Genomic DNA, 22,435 nt, shown 5'->3' on the forward strand with positions numbered 1-22,435 from the left:
AGGGATTTTTTTTAGAAAGTAAACAGTTCAAACATGGTAGAAAATAGTGTTTGTGTGATTGATAATGAAGTAGCAAGATGATGACTTTGCATTTAATGACTGAACATGTAGATATTGTTACATTACATGAGACTGATGATGAGGATGAATTTGGTAGTATAATGCATAATGGTTCTGGTGATGCAGTAGACCTACAAGATGAAATTTCTAATAGAATGAACAATTTATTTTCTGGGTATGCATTACAAGTTAATGATGTAATAACTTAGGGTTTAAGTTTGATGGCTTGTATAAGTGAAGCTGGCTTGTGCATAGATCCATGTTTTTAAACCTATCACACTAACGAAACCTTTTAAACTTGCTGTATACCTACTTTTTCATGCTAAATCATCTATTAATCAGTATTCTGGAATGTTTAGTATTTAAGTTTGAAATATTATAAACATAACTTAAGCAGAAGTTAAAATAAAATACAGTAAATTCAACTAACGTGCTTGTTTCTGTACTTTTATTTTTAAAAAAACCAATGAAGATAAGGAGTTACAGTTACCTGCATAACTAACACGTTAAAGGGTTAACAAATTTATTGATCTTTGGGGATAAAAAAGGGAAACATTGGGGTTAGAGCTGTGTTAAAAAATCACAACTCAACAAAATGTTAACAATGTTCAGGATTTTGAAGCTTTTCATTGTAAAAATTTTTATTGTTTTTAGTACACTAAATTCATGAATGTTATTTAGTTATAATTGGCAAAAACATTTAACAAAATCATGTGTAAGGAAACATAAACCACGTAACACTTTTGCAGCAGGCCATAGGCTGACCTTTTTTCTAATATGAATTAAGAAGTAGTAAAGATCTTTACAGATACAATGAAATTGAGAAAATGTCAGATTCCACTGTAAAAGGAAGAACCAGATTCATTGGCCACCTTATAAGAATGAATGATAACATGCTCAAAAAACAAATCTTCATTTACAACAAAAAGAACAGAAATCAATTGATCTCAGTGGTTCAAAAAGAATTAAAAAAAAAGAAAATAATATGTGAAGAAGCAGTACAAGATAGAATAATATTTAGAAAACTTTACAAGATTTCAAAAGTTTTCAAGAGAAGAGAAAAAAAAACTAACAACATCTTGTCAGAATTGAGTATGCAAAAAACACAAACCAAAAGAATGAACTATTCGAAGACTAGAAAAGAAAATGCCCAGAAGAAAGAAAAAGTGAATGCAAATTGTTGCTTCCAGTAATCTTCAGTCGGCCAAACTCAAGAGAAAAAACATTGCCTTATATATATTATGTAAACACACAAATCTCTTATTAATAATGGTGGTAACAAAAGTTGGTGACACCGGACTAAATCAGAAGAATGCATAATTATTTTTCTTGGACTGTTTATACTTGCTCTCTTCTACCAGTAAATATGATATAATGCTGTCCTTATCTTAGAGAGAAAATATTTGCTAAGAACTTAGTGTCATGAGAATCATAATAGGAGTAGCTGATATTTAAACGAGATCAGATGCTGGCAACTGTTGAATTTAGCCAGATTTAATCTAATACTATGAACTATTGTTAAGGAGTGATAAAAAATTATAAAATAAATTATTTCTAATCTTCAGTACTGTACTTATCTCACTTAAAATTAAATAAACTTCTAATACTGTTAACATTTTTTTTTTTTAACTTTTAAGACAGAAATATATATATATATATATATATATATATATAATAAACTGTAATACTTAGATTAATTATTAAATCAATTAATTTATAATTAAAAGAAACATATGAATTTATAAAGTAATTATTAATATTTCTCTATAAATTAAAAATACTAAAACTGAATGGAGAAAATTTGGTATAAACTCAATATTCATTTTTTCTTAAAAATTATACTCTGTATTAAATTTATGAAATATACTTCTAAAAAATGATGCATTATATATCATTGATGCCCATTCTGAACACAAGTTAAATCAAATTTAAAACTCTGATAAACTAAAATTAAAATAAACAGCTATTAAAGAACAATTTTTTACACATAATATAAAAGAAATTATCTTTACACATAGTAAATAAAAATAAACAGAAAAAATTTCATTAAGGAAAAATTGATAAAAAATATTCATTTACATAACAACTAATAGAAACATGTGACCTGAATCTTTGGCTTGACAGATACATAATTACATATAAATAACATAATTATAAATATTTACCATACTGTTGCCTGGAATATACATTTACACTATCGAATTCGCATGTAGATATTTCTAGCTCAACTAAGAAGGCAGTGTAATTTGGATGACAATAAATAGAAGAAAGGGGCAAGCGGTAAAAATTGTACAGTTTAATGTTACTGTCACGTATCAATATTATGCGTCCTTTTTTTTGAATCTGACCGAGATAACTGCTGATCAGGTGTTGCTTTTAAAATATCAGGTTGTGCAGTTCTTGTTAAGGTACCAGCTAACGGTGTTCCCCCTCTACCAAGAGCATTCATATAATCAGCTATCAGTAGAGTTACTTCTAGAATCTGTAAAAGAAAAAAGCAATGTCAAGTATTTTTGTCTTAATAAATTTCTAACAGAGAATGATTGCTATATTAATTTGCCACTAATAAAGTAAATAATAAACAGACTCACTGCACATCTTTCATATACAGAGCTACCCATTTTATAACAAGTGGAATATAAAAATACTCCTGCTAGATGCAGACTGGTCAGAACTAAGAATTCAATATTTAAAAAGTACATCAAATTAGTAGTAAATATAAAAAAATGTGGCTTTTTCAAAAATTTCATTCCTGGTCAAGATCCAAAATTTTGGTCTAGGATTAAAACTCTGAAACAAAGCAAGGGATAGTTTCTACAATCACAGATATAAAAAAACCAGTTAAGGATAGTTTCATGGGCCAAGGTAATTTCACAAATTTACAAAAATATAGAAGATAAAAAAATCTTAATAAATATGCAAATCCACTTTGATTCATCTAAAAACTCATTTGGTTTGAATGGACAAATTTTTTCCGCTTGTTACAAAATTAAAATTTTTTATTTTACTTAGCATGGTTTATTTCCTAGTGATATAATTTTAATTAGTTCTTATTTTGACATATACATGACAATTTTGCCGGCCTCCATGGCGTGAGTGGTAGCATCTCAGCCTCTCATTCAGAGGTTCTGGGTTTGAATCCCGGTCGGGTATGGCATTTTTCATATGCTACAAAAATTCCATATCCCACGCACTAGCTTCAAGCTTATGTGGTGATATCGTCAAGAAAAAAAATCTATACTAATTAAACAACAACTTGTACGTGTCAACATCTTTCCCACATTGCATCTGTTATATATTCGAGTGAAAAAAGTTCCGCATGCGCGCGCAGTACAATTTTTTTTTCAAAAACCATATCATCAGTACTAAGATATTTGAACAATGGTTTGCAAAGATTGCTTGACTTTCAAATATTGAATAGGTGATTGTTTTTTCATAACGTGTGTTAAGATTCTCATTTATATATTTTGTGACTGGGATTAATAGTGATTATTTTTTATTCATTATATCTATTGTTTAATGAATGTTTTAAATTTGATAAATATTTTTATATCTTAATCTTGCTCAATTGAAGAAGTGTACATAATGCATTGTTTAATAATAGAAAGGAATAAATTAATTTGTTTTATAGTATCTGTACTAGTCTTCCTTGTGGCTATATGAATTTAAAGAAACTAAGGTACAAGAGGCACCAATCAGAGTTGCCCTCTCAGAGAGTAAAGATGTCTATTACGTAGTACAATATTCCAAATTACAGATAATCTTACTGAACATCATCTGCAGTTTGGTGGACCTGGCACATACAGTATTATTTGACCTATTTAAGAAGGCCATTTTTTTTTTAAGTGCTATTTTACTTTTCGTTTTTACATCTTTTTTTGGGGGAAGGGTAGCCTATAAAGAAGACTGAAAATGCAAGAAACTTTATATTTACTTAACACGTTTAAACTAATGTGAGCAATAAATTATTACAACCTCAGATTAATAAATTTTCTAAGAGTTAGGTTTTCTATGTGAGTCTATGAATTGAAGGCACACTTTAAATTTAAAAAGGATATACTAAAGATGTTAATTTGTAAAAATTTCAAATACAAACCTTTGGCTTGCTAAGAGCAAAAAGCAATTTCTGTGAGCCCAAGCCTTCATTAGCGCTAACAACAAGCATGAAATCATCCTGACAACCACCAAATGTAAGCACGGATGAATATGGATATCTAGCCAAAGGTTGCATTCCACCTAATTCTAATAAAGTAATGCTCTCTTCTCCAACAGCTAACCAAATCATTGTACAAATACCATCTGAACCTTGCTTCCACTGAAAAAAATTACAAAAATTTATCAGACTATTATTATAAACGTAGTGCTATAATTTTACATTAAACTGAATCATTCTAGATTGATATGAAAAAAAAAACAAAATTATTATTTAAACATACTAAAATATTTTCATGCAATTCACTAAAGAACAATTTTTTATCTTTGATGTGTTTCAAAATCAGTTCTTATAGTTGTTTTATGATTTTTTTTTATTGTAAAAATTGTAAAAAAATTTCAAAGATCTATATAACTTCAATAACAAAAATAAGCCATGTAGTAATAATACTACTATGGATTCATAAAACAGACAATTTACATTCACTATTATGATAGCAGAACAACACAATCAATCATTCGTTGATAGACTTGTACATATATTTTAAAAACTGTTAAAAATTCTAAGAAAAACATAGAATACCTAGAATTAATTGCTATTTGACTGAATATTATATAAGTTGATAAAGCCCAGGATTGTTTTTAAATATGTTTCCTTTTTTAAAATGTTAACCTGACAGTTTTATTAACTAATAATTCAAAGATAGTTTGTTAATTTAATACTTAATATATACATGCAGTTTGAAAAAAAAATCCAAACAGTAGAAACTCCATCAATATACTAGTTATACTAACTGTAGACAATTCTAAACATCAGACAATTTTAAAATCTCCAGTTTCTTGGAGTGTAGTTTCTAATAAAATATTTCAAACAACAGACATTCTGAACAATGGATGAAAAACTATCCATTCTAATTATGTATTTAAATAAAGAAAAAAATAAAAGGGATAAATTAAACAAAACAATTTATGTTTCATTTTTAAAAGTGTTAAAAAATAAATACCGTTACAATTAGATTACATGTACTTCTTGTCATTATGCTCTTATTTCTATACAGAAAGAATAATATGACTTATTAAACAAGCCATTTGGTCATACACTTTGGACAATTGATGTTTATTCAACCACATAACAATTTACAGAATAAAGTAATCTAAAATAAATAAATTTCTTAAACATGGTTTCCGCTGACATATTTTAATAATAAAAAATAATTTAAAAACTGTTATTAATTTATAATCATTTAAATTAAAATGTTTTCATTTTACTTTCAGAATTTCAACTTTGAAATTCTCAAAGGAAATATAAAACTATTAAATATTTGTGTAACAACTGTAGTGTACTTCATGTTATCCATAAGTTGCAGACCTAATGATTGGTCAGTTGGCTTACTTATCATAACATCTTTTTATTTTCAGGATATTAATATTTTCAATATTAATGATAAAGGCTTACTTTTAATTAACTTTCATAAAATGTTTTTAGACTTTTTACAAATGAATGACAGCTTTAAACAATAATGTGTGGTGTTTAGAAGAAGTCTCACTGAATATAAAAACAAAAGTCTGTCAGTTAAGGCATTAGTAATGTAATTTATTGTATTGATCTACATAAAATTGTTACACTTTAATAAAAATTAAATATTTACTTTTAATTCTTTGATAAAAAATTGTCAGACAAGTAAGATTAGATTAGATTTTAGCAGTAGACAGAACAAAGTTTATAATTTATTCTGCCATCAAATAAATTTGACTGTAAAGAGTGGTTATGCAACAAAATATTACAATAAACAAAAATTACCTTGGCTTGGAAAAGAACAGCACCAAAGAAAGGCCACTTCCGAGTGCATGTAAGGTATATACGAACACAGTCCAAAGGACTTCTACCTTTAAGTGAAATCCACTTTTCATGAAGACCAGCTTTTAATTCCCTGAAAATTAATCATTATTTCCTTTTAAATTGTCATAAATAGTAAAATTAAGCATATAAAGTATTACAATATATACGAGGTGTGATAAAAAAATACGGTGAATGAATTTTTATAGCGGCAACTGCCGACGCTACATCCATATGCTGTAATTTGTCCAATAGCGTGATCAACTGAGACAGGGAGGGACAAGTTGTAACACGTTCGAGCTTGCCAGTCAGCTGTCAGAGCTGCTAGAGTGAGGTTGTGTTTATCGTGCCTGTCGCACAACATGGATTTTGAACAACGCATTAACATTAAGTTTTGTTTTAAGTTGCAAAAGAGTGCCAAAGAAGCTCACAAAATGTTAGAATCAGTGTATGGCGATAATGTGTTAACTTTGAAGACTGTGTACAAGTGGTATGACCGATTTAAAAACGGAAATGAGTCTGTTGAAGACGAGCAGCGTGCGGGACGTCCAGTAACCTCAAAAACAGTTGAAAATGTGCAAAAAGTGGAAACAATGGTTCGTTCAAACAGGCGAATGACTATTCGAGAGCTATTGGAAGACCTTAACATCTTGTACGGATCCATTCAAAGCATTTTAACTAATGAATCTCAAATGAGACGAGTGAGTGCAAAATTTGTTCCCAGACTTTTGAGTGATGAACAGAAGGAAAATCGTGTGTCAATTTACATGGAGTTGAAAGGTCGTCTTCATGCAGATCCGGACTTCATTACCAAAATTGTAACTGGAGATGAAATTTGGGTCTATGGCTATGACCCTGAGATCAAAATACTACCAAATAAGATGCACCGGACTTGACAAAAAAAATGAAGAAACGTGAGCTAGCCGCCCAAATAAGATGCACCGGACTCGACCAAAAAACTAAAAAGAAAAGTGAACTTTTCACTTTTCACGAGTTCCCAATGGAAAATCAGTTCATCTCCTCGCCCTAAAAAGGCACGTCAGTCAAAATCCAACATCAAGGTCATGCTCGTTGTTTTTATCGATAGTGATGGCATAGTGCGATCAGAGTTCGTTCCAAGGGGAACAACTGTAAACTCTGAATTTTATAAGGGTGTAATGCAATGTTTGCTAAACGACGTACGAAGAAAGCGACCAGAAAAATGGACCAATGGCTTCCTTCTTCACCACGACAACGTGCCGTGTCACACCTCGCTTCTCATTCACGAGTTTTTGGCCGAAAAAAGTGTTCCTGTCTGTCCACATCCGCCATACTCACCGGATTTAGCACCATGCAACTTTCGGCTCTTCCCAAAAATTAAAACTGTGCTTAAAGGAAAATGTTTTGACACCATTGCTGACATTGAGAGGGCCACGACCAAGCAGCTGAAAGCCCTTCCGAAAGACGCCTTCCAGAAATGCCGCCAGTCATGGAGTCAATGTTGGGATAAGTGGATTGCTAGCCAAGGACAGTACTTTGAAGGAGATTAAATCGAATTCTATGTAACCTTATTACTTTTTTTAATAAAAAATTATTCACCATATTTTTTGATCACACCTCGTAACAGCACTGACATGTTACACTCAGGTAAGGATGTATTCTTTTAACAGTACAAGTAATTTTTATCACTGTATTTTTACTACTTTCTACTTTTTTTTTACTCATTTTTACTGTACTATTAATTCTGCAGTGTTTTTTTTATTCTAAGAGTTATAATAATAATAATTAATGTAATTATCTGGCCATATTCCCTAAAGTCACTGCAAGATGTACTCTTTCTTTACTTTAGCAATCAAGTAATCCTTCACTCAGATATATCAACCACTTTTAATTTTGAATTGTCTGGATAATTTAAATTTAAATTTTTGTGTTTTTAATTTATTTAAGTGTATTATTCAATAGTTGTACATTTACAAAATAAAACTCTGTGACTTACAAAGTTTAGTATTTTAATGTATATTTATACATGTCAATAAATTAGTAAAACTTTTATTAACTGGTAATAGGTAATTAAATATCCTAAGGCCCAATTCATATTAATAAATTTCCAAATAACTGGGTTTTTTTTTTACAGGAAAATTTCCTGTTTTTGATGTTGAACAAGAACTTCTGAAAATGTAAATGAAGGAAAGGCTGATACAAGAAGAAATTGGCTAGACAAACAAAACAGTACCTCCAAAACCTAATTAAAGGAACAAATATCTTTTGGGGCATAAAATACTTAGAAAATACAAGAAAACTGAAGCATAAAATACTTCAGTTTTCTTATAGACGATTATAAAAAATAAAATGAAGAGTATATTAAAGTAGATATGCAAAAAAACAAAGAATTCTATAGTAACGTTACGTTTTTTTCAAGTAGCTTCATATAAAACATAAACCAAAAAATTATGTGTTTGGTGAAATCAGAAATAAAACATAGATGTTGACCAAGTTGGATAAGGAGAATATTAAGATATTCTAGAGGAGGGTATTGCGTATAATATTTCAGGCATTAAGAATGTGGAGCGAAATGGAAAATAAACAGTAATAGTGAACTTGATGCCTTAATACAAAGAAAGGATTTAGTAAATTTAAACATATCTTAAAGCATTAAATGGTTGGGTTATGCAGCCTGTAGCTGCTTAGCAGCCATCAAAATAGAATGTGTGAGTAGTGGCTTGTTGTGTTATCACTGCTGTTAAAAATGACTGAACAGGTTGAGCAAAAAATCTGCATTAAATTTTGTCAGAAATTTGGTGGCATACAAGTAGAGCCAGTAAGAAAGATTCAAACAGCTTTTGGTGATCATGCTATGAGCGTTACACAAATTAAAGAGTGGTACTGCTGTTTCCATGACTGCTGAATGTCTGCTGCGAGAACACACTGGCACACCAGGATAAATCTCAAAAAAATTGTAGAAGTTCAACAGATGATGATGAAGAATGATCATTGAACATTAGAAATTTTGAAGATAAAGAAGGAATTTCATTTGGCTCAATGCAATTGATTTTAATAGAAGATCTCATGATGCAATGTGTAGCAGCAAAATTTGTCACAAAACTTCTCTCATGAACAAAAGGAAAACCAACTGTAAATTATGCAAGACATGCTGGAATGCACTAATAGTAATCATGATTTTATGAAAAAAATAATAATTGGAGATAAAACATGGTCAATGGCTATGACTCTGAGACAAAGACAGTCATCACACTGGAAAACTTCAAGTTCTCCGTGGCAAAAGAAAGCCAGCGATCATGAAGCAATGTGAAGGTAACATTGACAATCTTTTTTTTATTGTCAAGTCATGGTTCACCACGAGTGGGTTCCTCAAGAACAAACTGTCAGTAACCATATAATTGCTCTTTGTCGGCTAAGAGATGCAGTTAGACACAAGAGACCACAGCTTCAGAATAATGGTGACTGAAAAAGTCATTACAACAATGCTCCAGCCCAAGCATCATAACTTGTGCAGAACACAGAATCAAACAACTTCATCAGTCTCCTTATTCACCAAACATGGCTTCCATCTGGCGTCACTCACTTGTTCTTTTTCAAGGAATACAATACTACATTGACAGTTGTACATACATTACATTGAAATCTCCAACAATGTTTTGCTTAATGAATTACAGCATTTAGCAGTACAAAACTGAAAGTGGTAGTTTCAATGAGTTGATGATCTGTTCAGCTAAAATTTTGATAAATATTTAAACAATATCTCCAGACTTCTTGATTTTATACAGTTGACATCCATTATAATAGTTTTCAGACTTAATTTACCTGAGCTGTTTTTGTGAAGCTTTTTAAAATTTAGTATGTACATGAATAAGTGTCAAAATTTTACAGGAACTAAGAACAATGTTGAACATCCCAACACTGTAGGAGAAGACACCTGCCTTGTGACGCTTCTGGTTGCCACACCACCCCCCTTGTTCCTAGCCCTGATGGGCTTTAACAGGAGTTGTCTTTCACTCTTTAACTTTCTACATCTCATAGTAATAAGCCAGGCCTCATTGGGATGCCACTGATGTAAATGCCTTGGTACACATTTACATCAGTGATTTATAAACTCAGCTTTTGCATTCGTAGCAGACCTCATCCGAACATCTAACAATGTTGAACAGAAAAAATATATTATTACCGATTTGAATATGCTGTGGAGAGTCATGGACAATATATATGAGCCAAATATATTTAAAAAAAAAACATTGATAGCCATTTAAAAGACATTTTAATCTTTTGATATGTAAAATATTTTGTTTTTATTCCTCTACCTTTAATACTTAGTTAACAACTTCAGAATCAAATTTATCAAAACATACTGTTGCGCTTACACATCATTAAATTTTTTCTAGATCATAACATCTTTTTTTTTTAATATTTAAATGGCATTTTAAGTTCTTAATATTATATAAGAGGATACTTACTTGAGAGTTTCTGGAGCAAGATTATCCCTATAACGATATGGATAAAACTTATCCAGTGCTTGTAGTACTTGTAAGTCTCTCATATTTCCTCCACTACCCCGACTCTTCTCTGTGTTATATTCACCAAAATCAATCTGTAAATAAAAATAAGTTAAATGTACTATACATAAAACAAAACTAATATCAAATAAAATTGAAATCAGTAAAGTTTGTAAGAGAAAACAGATAAACAAAAAACCCTTCAAATTATTGTGATTATAAAGTAAATATCAAACTCAAATCTTGAAAAATAATAATGTGTTGCAAAAATTCAATGGTAATCATTAAATGGCACGGCCGTACTGACCTTTTGATTTTATAAATTAATCATATGGGATCATATTAAAAGAAATTTTGCTTGAGATCATTTTTAGACTCACAGTAACAGTTTCAAGAAAGTTTATTAAAAAAAAACACAAATTAAAAAACCATTGTTTACAGATGAAAATGCAATTACTGAACGATTGCTGGAAGCCTCTGGATATTAATTGTGGCTTTCTTGACTTGAGGTGCATTCACAGCTGAGAAGCCATTAGCATTAAAAATTGATAATACAACTTATACTTGATTATTATGATAAAATTAAGTTTCTTTTTCTTTTTTCAATGATTATGATTTTAAAAAAGTAATCAAAAATATAAATCTATAAATAATCTTATTTTCTCTGAAATCCTTGAAGAATCACTGGAGATAGTAATTTCAAGCACTTGGGATGCAAACTGACAAAGGATAAGAAGAGGTAACACTATGAGATAACCAGTAGAAGGCTGCAAGGAGAAGAAAATAATTAATTGTAACTTCACTTATTGAACAAAATTAATATAGTTATAAAATTAACTTACCTGTGCCATCAGAGCAGCCAATTCAAGAGCAAGTTCACGATTAACAGGGAATCGACCTTGAACGACTTGTTGGTTGACTTGGTAACATAATAATAATCGTTCGCGATCAGTCTCCATTTTTGCAGAATGTCTAAAATACAATCTGTTCTTATAGATCAGTTGTATCACACGACTATTTTCAAATTTACCAGATCCTTTCTCTCTCAGTGCTGTTTCCCATTTTGATATAACATCACATAACTATAATACAAAGTAAAAAGTTAACACAATTTAATAAGTAATAAAACAAATTTACTATATGTTAATATGCAAAATGTAATATAATAATACAATATAATTATTAAATGTAAAGTGTAAAATGTAATTAATAAAATTGTATGTATATGTAAAGTGTAATTTACAAGAAAACTTGAGGACATTAAGAGTAAACAATGTGGTTCTATTATCCTCATTCTGAAGTTTACAGTAGTGCAGCAAAAAATTTTTATTAAACATTCCAGCTAAACCTATTCAATCATGAAAATAAATTGGTAGTAGAAATAAAGGTGACTAAATACACGGAGTATTCTAAAGTGCAAGGGTAGTAAAAATTAAAGGGAAATTATTTTTTCAGACAAATTTCAATTAAAATTCTGCTTCAATTTCAATTCCTGCCAATTCCCCGGTAGAAAAATTCAGTCAATCGATTCTTTTATTTATTTTTTAAAAAAGGAGAACCTACTAATGAAATTTATTACCAATTTTTTTCTGTTTATAGCAAAGTTATTCATGATTAGGTAAAACTGCAAATTAATTTAAAATGATGCCAACACATACATTCACTATCAATGAAAACATTCATAACAATCTGGCTTTAATATAGTAATGCCTGTTAGCACACACTCATTTACTTAAAAATTAATATAAATCCTAAGAGAAGAATTTTTGGCCTATTCTTCATATACCTGAGACTTTGCAGTTTGTTATTATAAACTCATAATAAAATTAAAAAAAAAAAAAACAAACATCTGACTGCTGGAAGATTTTTTCGTAATGATTACAAGATGCTTGAAACAATGATAATGTGATTATGAAAGCAGGCAGAATTGTGTGATGTTATAAAGACAAAACCCAAGCTCCATAGTGAATATGGTGAATACAAAATAAAAATATATTCTATCAGAGGTTATAATTCAATCTAAAATTCTTTTATCCACCGGGTCAGTCTAGTGGTAAAATTCAGATTCATAAATCAGCTGATTTTGAAGTCAAGGTTCTTAGGTTCAAATCGAAGTGAAGGTAGTTGCTTTTATTCGGATTTGAATATTAGATCATGGATCATGTTCTTTGGTGGTAGGGGTTAAATTAACCAGATGTCTCAGGAATGGTCAGCCTGAGTCTGTCCAAGGATACACATTTACCGGTACATTTACAAAAATTTACAGTAAATTACACTCCAAAAAAAAAAAATTGGAACACTGTAGATTTACTGTAATTTACAGTGTTATATTCCAATTGCTAATGACTTTTTAATTAATTGTTGATGCAACTATAATAAAAAAAATATTAAAAAAAATCTTTACAAATATTTTCTCGCCTTTGCTTTCCAAAATACTTGCATGAAAACATCAATAATTTAATGAAACAAAAATATAATTAGTTATTTGGTCTTGTGGTTATGCTTTGTTATCAGCCTAGATCAAGCAATTCATCAGCGATTTGTTGATGAAAATTTATTAATAATCTTGGTAATAAAAGATTGAGCCTGATGAAATCATTAATCAACCAGCACTAATCTGGTTTCTCTTTGATGACACCTCACTTAGAAAATAAAACTCTTATTGATTTATGGAAACAAGCAGGTGGCTCTTTATTTCCAGCTAGAAAAAAAGTGCAATCAGCTCCTATTATTTAAAAGACTTTTTGTAGAGTTTACACCACTTTTCTCTAATATTTACTACAATACTCTGCCAACGTGTAGTGCAAAGTGGTAGCATAGATATGCTACCATATAGAAAGACATGTCTTTCATCTGTAAAGTTTTGGGTTCAAATCTGGGTCAGCCTTGATATTTTTTGTACTTTACAAAATTCACTTCTTGTTAATAACTGTAACATGGTGATTTGATTTAGTCTTTATTTTATGTTAGAATAATTAATTTTTTTATGTAATATAGCTTTCTTAACACAAAAAAAATTATAATATTTGATAATTAAGTATAAAAACTCATATAAAATTAATACCTTAGCTGTAGGTTCAATATAATGCTCAAGATCTTTTTCAATAGGGTCATCACTAAATAACATAAAACCAGAACTGGAAGACTCTCTACAACCAATTTCTTGATTAAGTGTTGACAGGAACTCTTCAATTGTTGTGGAACCATCAAAACCAACAACCTATTACAAATGAATAGGTAATTTATAATAAATAACTCTTTAAATAAGATAAAGAATAATAAAACATAATTTCTAAATAAAAATTCATATTTTATATACAGAGTGTCCCATATAAAATGCAACCCATTAATCACTCATCCATGAAATTTCAAAAGTCAAGCTTACTCCCCTACTCGTTACTGAAATGGACTCGTCCAACATCTATACATCGCGGCGACGCAATAGAACACTACTGATAGTAACAACAATGCAATCAGAAAGTTCAGTGTATTGCTAGAGACAAGATGGTGTTTTCGCTAGATGAACGTGTTTTCATTGTTGAGTCGTACTTCAGTACGAAATCAGTGGTTGCAGTACCAGATTTGTTTCGCCATAAGTACCAAGATAAACCAGCTCCTAACAAAACAACAGTATTAAGGTTAGTTGCAAAATTTAGAGAGACTGGTTCTGTTAATAAAAAGGAACACAAAAGATCTGCGTCAGTGTTGAATACAGATACAGTCACTGAAATCAAAGACCAATTACTCGCCTCGCCAAATAAATCGATCAGACATTTGTCTGCTGAAATTAATTTGTCTAAATCAACTGTTCATCGGGCGACCAAACAATTACAATTAGGACCTTATCGCATTCAAACGGTTCATCAACTTCTTGAGCCCACAAAGAAAAATGGCTACAATATTGTCAATTCTTCGGTTGATTTCTGCGTGAGGGAATTAATGTTATGGATTCTTTATTTTTCACAGATGAAGCATGGTTTCATTTGGATGGCTACGTAAACAGCCAAAACAGTAGAATTTGGAGTGCTGAAAATCCCCACGTTTATCACGAAAAACAATTACACCCGCAGAAGTTGGGCGTGTGGTGCGCGATATCGCAGAAGAAAATAATCGGTCCTATTTTTTTTGAGTACGCCATTAATGCAGAACGATATCAGAATATTTTATTTCAGTTCATTGCACTCTTGGAAGAGGAAGACAGACACTGCTGGCCACAACATGACAGTGCGACATCGCACTACGCAGGTTCAACTTCTGATTTCGTCGAGGAATTCTTTGGTAATCGTGTTATTGGTCGAGGCTTGTGGCCACCAAGATCTCCAGATTTGACTGCGGCAGATTTTTTTTAATGGGGTTATCTCAAAGAAAAAGCCTACAGCAACAAACCACGAACACTTGAACAATAGAAAGTCAATATTGAACAAGCTGTATTAAATATCCAGCCACAAACTTTGAAAAATGCTGTAAAAAGAATTGAAGCTTGTATTCAAGAAGATGGCGGCCACTTCCAATATTTACTGTAAATGTAAGGTAATGGATGGTAATAATAAAAATTACATTTACATTTACACATGCCTTTTTATTATTTCAATACCTACCAATACAAGGTTGGGTTGCATTTTATATGGGACACCCTGTATATATATATATATATATATATGTATATATATATGTATATATAAACACAGGTGGTTCAGCAGCAAAGGGAAAATTTGGGAACTGATTCCACAGCTTGAAATAAGAAAAAACGTTCATACAGACATAAGTCTGAGAATGCTTTAGCAAAAAATTTCGCCTGGATTTCAGTTCCTCCAATGAAATGAGGTCATACTGAAGTTTTTAAGGTGTTATATAAGGGGTAAAGTTGATGATTTCTCATGGTTTTTGACCTAAAAGATCGAATAAAACAGGTCCACAACTTTATCTCCTATAGTTTTCATGATATCCATTGTAAAACAGAAAAATTTGAAGACAACAAATCCATTTTTTTAGGTTTGTAAAATAATGTTGTTAAATGATTTTTAAATGAATAAATGTTATTTATCAAAACTTGTAGAGAATTCTGAGAAAATTGATGTAATAGTCTATGAAAAATAAAAATATAATAAAATCAATTTTTATTATTAGAAATAAAACAGAACAAAACTTAAAAGAAAAATATTATGAATTTGTAAAAAATTAAAAACATCATGATAAGGTTAAGAAATTTCTTACCTCAATTGTCTATACTAGGTAGTTTATATTAGTAGAATTTAAAATATAATTTAACAGTACAAAGAAATATTGTATATCTTAAAAAGATTAGTTCTATAAAATTTATATAAGTATAATAATTTTTTGAATATTCAAATAATTCAGCAACACTTTAACCGCTGTAATAATAACATTTATTATATGAAGTATAAACCACCAAAAAACAGTAATTGGATAAGTTAAACTTACCATCTTAATTTCCAATAATCAAATTTCGCAGAATGCTGCATCTTCAGTTGGTATTGAATCCTACGACTACATTAAAACATATTCAATTTATAATTTGCCAATTTGTTGAAATTGTTTTCTGATTTAAAGATTTTGAAATTTATTATGAATCTAATGCAAATTCTGCTGCTGTCCAGTACTGGAATAATGTATCATTTAAAATGTAGGAAATAGAAAAAAAAAATTGTAGTAAAAATATTGTCATTTTAGTACTGGTCAGTGAAATTTTCACATACATTCTTAATAAATTTCAAAATTTTTAAAACAGAAAATAATTTCAACAAATCAACAATTATAAAATGATATGTTTTAATATAGTTATAGAATTCAATACCAACAGAAGATGTGGGATCCGGTGGTGGTTTATATTTCAAATAATAAAATTAAATTATATAATAAGAAAACTTCAATGAAATAAATGAAGCTCTAAGATGACATCAGAAAGCTGTTGTAATATTACTACAATTATTATTATCTTTCATAGTAGACTGGAGAATTAAGCTGTTTAAGGGCAGAGTACCAAATATGTTCTTTAATTTTAAATTATGTGGTGTCATTAAGATTATATTATAAACTTTGAAATTATAATCACTTGTCTAAATAAAATGATAAATTAATTGTAGCTATTAAAATATGAAACTTTCTTTCAGTTTGATCATGCATGATTATATGTGTAAACTATAAACGAATTTAACTGATAATAATTTTACAGTTTTAACTTGTATACTTCAATGATGAGCCTCCTGTTTTGAAAGATTTCATTACTTTAATTAAATAAACCATATTCAGGTAAGTGGCAGATATGGTACTGGGCAAGATAGGCCCAGTACCATACCCTTGATCAGGGTAGTTTCCTTGGAAACTACCCTGATCAAAAGCAATTCCTTTGTGGGTTAATCTTCTACTCCATCTCTGCTCTTGTTTCCTTGGATTAGAAAGGAAATTGTTAACAAATGCTAGTAATTCCATTTATAGCAACAAGAGGGTAATTCTAATAGCTGGTGAGCACCTAATTCTTTATTGGATTCCAATGAAATGGCAATCCTCATTTTTTAACTTTTTTTTCATACCTGTAAAACTGTCCAAGGATCTGATCTCTATCTAGAGATTGTTCAATATAATAAAATAGTGGCCATGTGTAATGAACAAAATCAGATTTTCTATTTCTCATAAAATTTAATCTAATCTAAAGAAGCACCAACATAAAAAATGAAGTATATTTTTTATAATATTTTATTACTGTGAAGGAAGGGAAAATAAAAAAAGAAATGAAAAAATGAAAAGATAGGATGTTACCACCTAAAAATTCTATATTTTAATAATGTCTTTATGGTGTGGTATTTAACAATAATAAATATTGCTTTAATGTCTGTGACATTTCTAATAATCTCTAAGTCTACTAAGACAAAATATGGCAGCTTAAAATTTCATAGATTGAAAATGGCATGTAATTTCTTATTAAGATACCTTATATATTGTAAAAGGAAAAAATATAAAATGAGGTCCCATCAAAAAAAAAAAAAAAAAAAAAAATTAAATGAACTAGTGTGAAGATATTCTAACACAAAAAATCATATATTCAATAATGAAAAAAAATGACAAGTACTAAAAACCAGAGTCCCAAGCTACCAGTAGATTATATAATAATTGAATGCTGAGTCCAATGCCTTATAAATTACAGAGGTTTGGGAATTTATAAAAGAACCAGAGAGGTGATCACAAATTTATACTTAATTTAACAATAGATACATAAAACAATACAAAAACCAGTTTATAGAAGTAAACATATTACAATATAAAAAACAGTTTATAGAAGTAACCTGTCCAAAAAAGTGTTAAATATAAAAGTGATTTGGCTTAATTTTTTTGTAGTTGTTTTACATAAAATTTAGATTCATTGAATATATAGAAAAGAAGCTAATACTGAAATGAAAATTTTGCAAAAAAAAAATTGGGTGAAAGTGAATAAAATTTCAAATTTTTTACGTGAAAATTCAGTTAACTTAAAAATTAGAAAAAAAGTTCATTACATTTCTTTCTGTTATGTATATAAATTATTAACTTAGTGCCATTACATAGAGACAATTTGTTTTTACAATTAAATTAAATTTAAAATACTACACAAAACTCTATCCTTCCAGATTTAAATGCAATTACATTAAATATAATTACATTTACAATATTTAAAAACAAGTTACATAAAAGACGTTATACAGTAGACATACATTTTTGCTTTTATATTGAGTTTAATGTAAACTATTGAATAACAGATTTCTGACATTAGCATATTTTTTTTACTGACTACATCTTTTTTAAACACTGTTTTTTTAAGAGATAGATTAGAGTTAAAGAAATTAAAATTAATGCTAAAAGGTTATAAAAAAAAATAAGATTCTCTTTACTGGATGGCAATTCAGCATAAAGATGCGTGAACTGCAAATTTAAATTACAAAATTTACAAAAGATGTTTTAAAAAAGTAAAATGAGCATAAACAAAAATTTTGTTTATTAAAAAAATATAATAATGAAACGGATAAATAAATTGCCATGATATTGCTCCTATGGTGATAAGACAAGATAACTTGTTATGAAGAAAAGAGAGGTAATCTCATGGAAATCAGAATAAAATAATTCTGATTGATTAAAAGGAAAAGTTACAATTGGAAACAAAAGGAAATTATTTATTAAATAATTAATAAATAAAATTTTTATAAAGTTGTTTATGAGTTTATGTGTAAGGCAAAAATTTGGTTACACTGTAACAAATAACTTTTTTTAAAATAAAAGATGAATGCAATAAGGAGATTTTTTTAGCAATTATAGTAGACTACAGAACTTTTTTCCAAATAAATGATTTTAACATTAAAGTGTTACTATATGAATGAAACATTTACTGATGCATATAATATAAATTATTGGCTGTTTATATTAACATAAGGTAATGGAAATATAAGCATAATAGAAAAAAAATTATCATAAATGGAAAACTAGAATGATTGATTCGGGAAACAATAGGAATAAAAATTTAGTAATTATTGTTATAAACCTAAAAAACATTATGATGAATATCTCAATCCGTAAATGAGAAAAATAAAGAAAACAACAACAAATTATCTGAAAATAGAGAAAAGGAAAGAAAGAAACGGGTTTTATCAGAGATAAAAATATTTTAATTAATTATAAGGCACTTAAGAAGAAATTAGTGTAGAATATTAACAGATAAAATATATTTTATTAATAATTATAAAACATTAAAAACAAATAAATAAAGATATTACACTACTCAAAATTCTCAAAAATGTATGAAATCTTTTAAAAACCTGTTAAAAAAGAAATTAACAGAAGAAATTAAAAACAGACCATTCCATGATGTTCTATAATAATTTAGTAACAATCTAGAATAACAAACAAGAATCCAGTGATGTTCACATCTACTTTTCAAACCAAAAACAATACCTGTCTATTACGCAGATCTGCACAAATGTGATTCTGTATAAATGTGTTAAATTATGACAAAGACTACAGTTAAAAATTGTAAATAGCTGATATTTTGTGGTTGGTTAATAGTATAAGAAATCTGTTGTGAATTATTGCCAGTCAGTTGCAGTAAAATTTTCTATTTAAAATAATATTACTTTAAAACTTAAAAAAATTAAAAAGCCACATAAAAATGCATAATTTTCATTAAAAAATATCTAAGTAAGTATACGATATACAAGAAATAAAAGAGTAAGTTTTATTACCTGATAAGTTCCATTCAATAGATGTACTGGTATAGAATGTGGCAAGGAATGATGATATGGATTTTTTAATAAAATAGAAAGAACTTCCATTCTTGAAGGTTTAACTTCCCTTCCACCATTTTGCATCGTTCTTTCTAATGCTCTTTCACAATATGCTGCATATTTTCCACATTCAGTCCTGTAAAATTAAAAATGTAAAAATTATACCTTCAAAACATGTATTTTTTCATTAAAAACATAATTTTTAAGCATAATGCTAGAATATCATTCACACCATTATGAAAATATTTTGCTATATTATTACCATTATTAAACAGTTTGATAATCTTTTAGTTTTTTATACTATCTGTTGAAGATGAATAATTTGAACAGCACAAATCTTATTTCATTATAACCAACCACAAGATTTGAAAACCTTGAGTTTTTTTTTGTTTAACAAGAGTTATATGTATTATTTTCCATTAACTCAACAAAGTCAAGGTCACTAAAATATTGCTGTCAAGAAATCTCTGATAGAGAAAATATTTTATATAATATAAAATCTAAGATTTTTAAAATTTTGGGATCATGTAAACCAAGTAAATTTCAAAGGAACTTTTGAACATGTATGTTTCAATAGTTCTTATAAAGATACTTTCCTAATTCTGTGCTTTCCTCTAACCAACAGAGGTGATATATCAAATAACTTTATCGTCTATTACATACAGCACAATATTTCTAAACATAATCTAATGCCTACTTATGATTTAGAAGTTACAGTAAATTAAGAAGCCAAAAAATGTATGCTATTTTATTGGAATTTCACTGCACATCTTTGAATCATTTTGTCAGATTACAACAACATAACCTTTAAAAAAAGCCATAATTAATTAAATAGAAAAAAGTTAACCAATACTTACTTGGTATCAGCATTCCTTTGCAGATGTAACTTCAAATACCACAGAAGTTTATTATTACGGGGGACGAATAACGATACAGCCAGTGCCAGAAGCTGCCAACCCTGGATGAAGGCGAACTGCGGTGGATTGGCTTTGCAATGGTCCAGAAGTGTTGGATTGGGAGGAGGCACACCCACAGTCGGTGATCCAGCCGCTCCATCACACGCAAACAATGACTGCGTCGCGCACAGAAGAAGTTGCTGCAAATTGCAATCCCGGTGCCTAAGCCCTACCTTACTATTTCATTCTATTTTAAATCTAACTTTATTATTGTAACTTATTTTTTAATTATATTTGCTAATTTTGATTTTTTAAGATTATCTGGTTTTTTATTCATTATTTTTTTTCTAAAAAAAGTAAATTTATCATGGATATTTAATTTACATACTTTTTGTTTTTTTAAATAATTGAATTTGTTTAAATCTAATAATTAATATTGCATTATATAGTTTCTGTGTGCATTAGTTTAATGGAAATGATTAAAGAAATTACACAAATACTATTGGAAATATAGAATTATATGAAACAAAGTCCTGTTTAGTGTTAGACAAAAAATTTTTCAATAGTTAAAAAAATTGAATAGGCGAAATGAAAATTTTGCTTAAAGTTGGTTAGGGAACCAAAAAATTGAATAAATTTTTATGTTATAATATACTGCATTAAAAACTTAACTTTGTATTAGTCTTATTAAAATAAATATTACATAAGGAATTTTTAGGAACAAAATTAGAATACAAGATAACAACATTGTTACATGATTAGGTAAGGACCAAATTAATGTTAATTGATCAAAGGCTGGCTTGGCAATTAGTAGTGTTATGACAATAACTGTTATCCAAGTGTAAATAGTATAACTCAGGAAATACAAGGTTTCAAAAAGTCCCAAAGTTTGATATGTAGTCCAAATTTGTGTTGTAAAACATTTATCTGCTACTGACATTTTATCAATCTGTACCATCTTAAATAGTACTATATGATACATATTTTAAAATAGCAGACTAGAAATTAAATTTCATGTAAAATTACATAAAATCATTACAGAAACATATCAATTGGTGTAACAAGCTTATAATCATTATTTAAATGATACTCAGAGCTATGAATGTTTAAAACAGTTTAAAAATAATTGGAAATTATGTTATCTTGGCTCTCATCCAAGCAATCAATTAAAATCAGCTGATGATATTCATGTGACAAAAGTAAAATATTAAAATTGATGGTCAACTATTCAGCACATCACAAATGTTACATTTTAATGGTTCTAGCAAAAAAACTTTGAATGAATTACACTAAACTAAGTTACCAAATAGTCATTAATACAGGAAAATCATAATACTATATGTTAGCAACTAGATGTCCTAACTGTTAGACAACAAAATTGATGATGAAATTTTATTTAAATAACTAAAACAAACTAACTATTTTTTTATTAATTATTATTACTTTTTTTATTTATGGCAAAATATGGATCTACTGGAATAATTTTTTAATCAAAATTAATTATTATTATTACAACAGACTGCCAGATCTTCAGTAAAAAAAAACAAACAAAAAAAAAACAGCTTGTCAAGTCAAGATATTTCATATCAAAGATTGCGCTTTTGACAGTGAATGTATATTTAATATTCATCGGACAGTCCATCATGAGTTATTATTATTTATAAATGGTATTATCTTGAAGTCATATAATATCCCTGATAAAAACAAGTTGAGAAAAGAAAAAAAACAAATAACTAG

The 22,435-nt window shown here is 28.8% G+C and overlaps 1 protein-coding gene across 1 annotated transcript in view; it reads right to left on the reverse strand.

The window, feature by feature from the left end:
* Positions 1-2,093: 2,093 nt before the first annotated feature.
* LOC142331148 (uncharacterized protein CG43867) overlaps positions 2,094-22,435 on the reverse strand; it is a 514,685-nt gene continuing 494,343 nt past the window's right edge. The window contains exons 16-23 of the mRNA XM_075376851.1: positions 20,660-20,898; positions 19,761-19,938; positions 13,601-13,756; positions 11,379-11,618; positions 10,498-10,631; positions 6,014-6,143; positions 4,157-4,375; positions 2,094-2,542 (exon numbers count right to left, since the gene is read on the reverse strand). Of these exons, the coding sequence (XP_075232966.1) occupies positions 2,369-2,542; positions 4,157-4,375; positions 6,014-6,143; positions 10,498-10,631; positions 11,379-11,618; positions 13,601-13,756; positions 19,761-19,938; positions 20,660-20,898 (1,470 nt within the window). The 3' untranslated portion in view covers positions 2,094-2,368. The remainder of the gene's footprint in view (positions 2,543-4,156; positions 4,376-6,013; positions 6,144-10,497; positions 10,632-11,378; positions 11,619-13,600; positions 13,757-19,760; positions 19,939-20,659; positions 20,899-22,435) is intronic.

This window comes from Lycorma delicatula, chromosome 10 (assembly GCF_047948215.1).
Source record: "Lycorma delicatula isolate Av1 chromosome 10, ASM4794821v1, whole genome shotgun sequence".
NCBI lineage: Eukaryota > Metazoa > Arthropoda > Insecta > Hemiptera > Fulgoridae > Lycorma > Lycorma delicatula.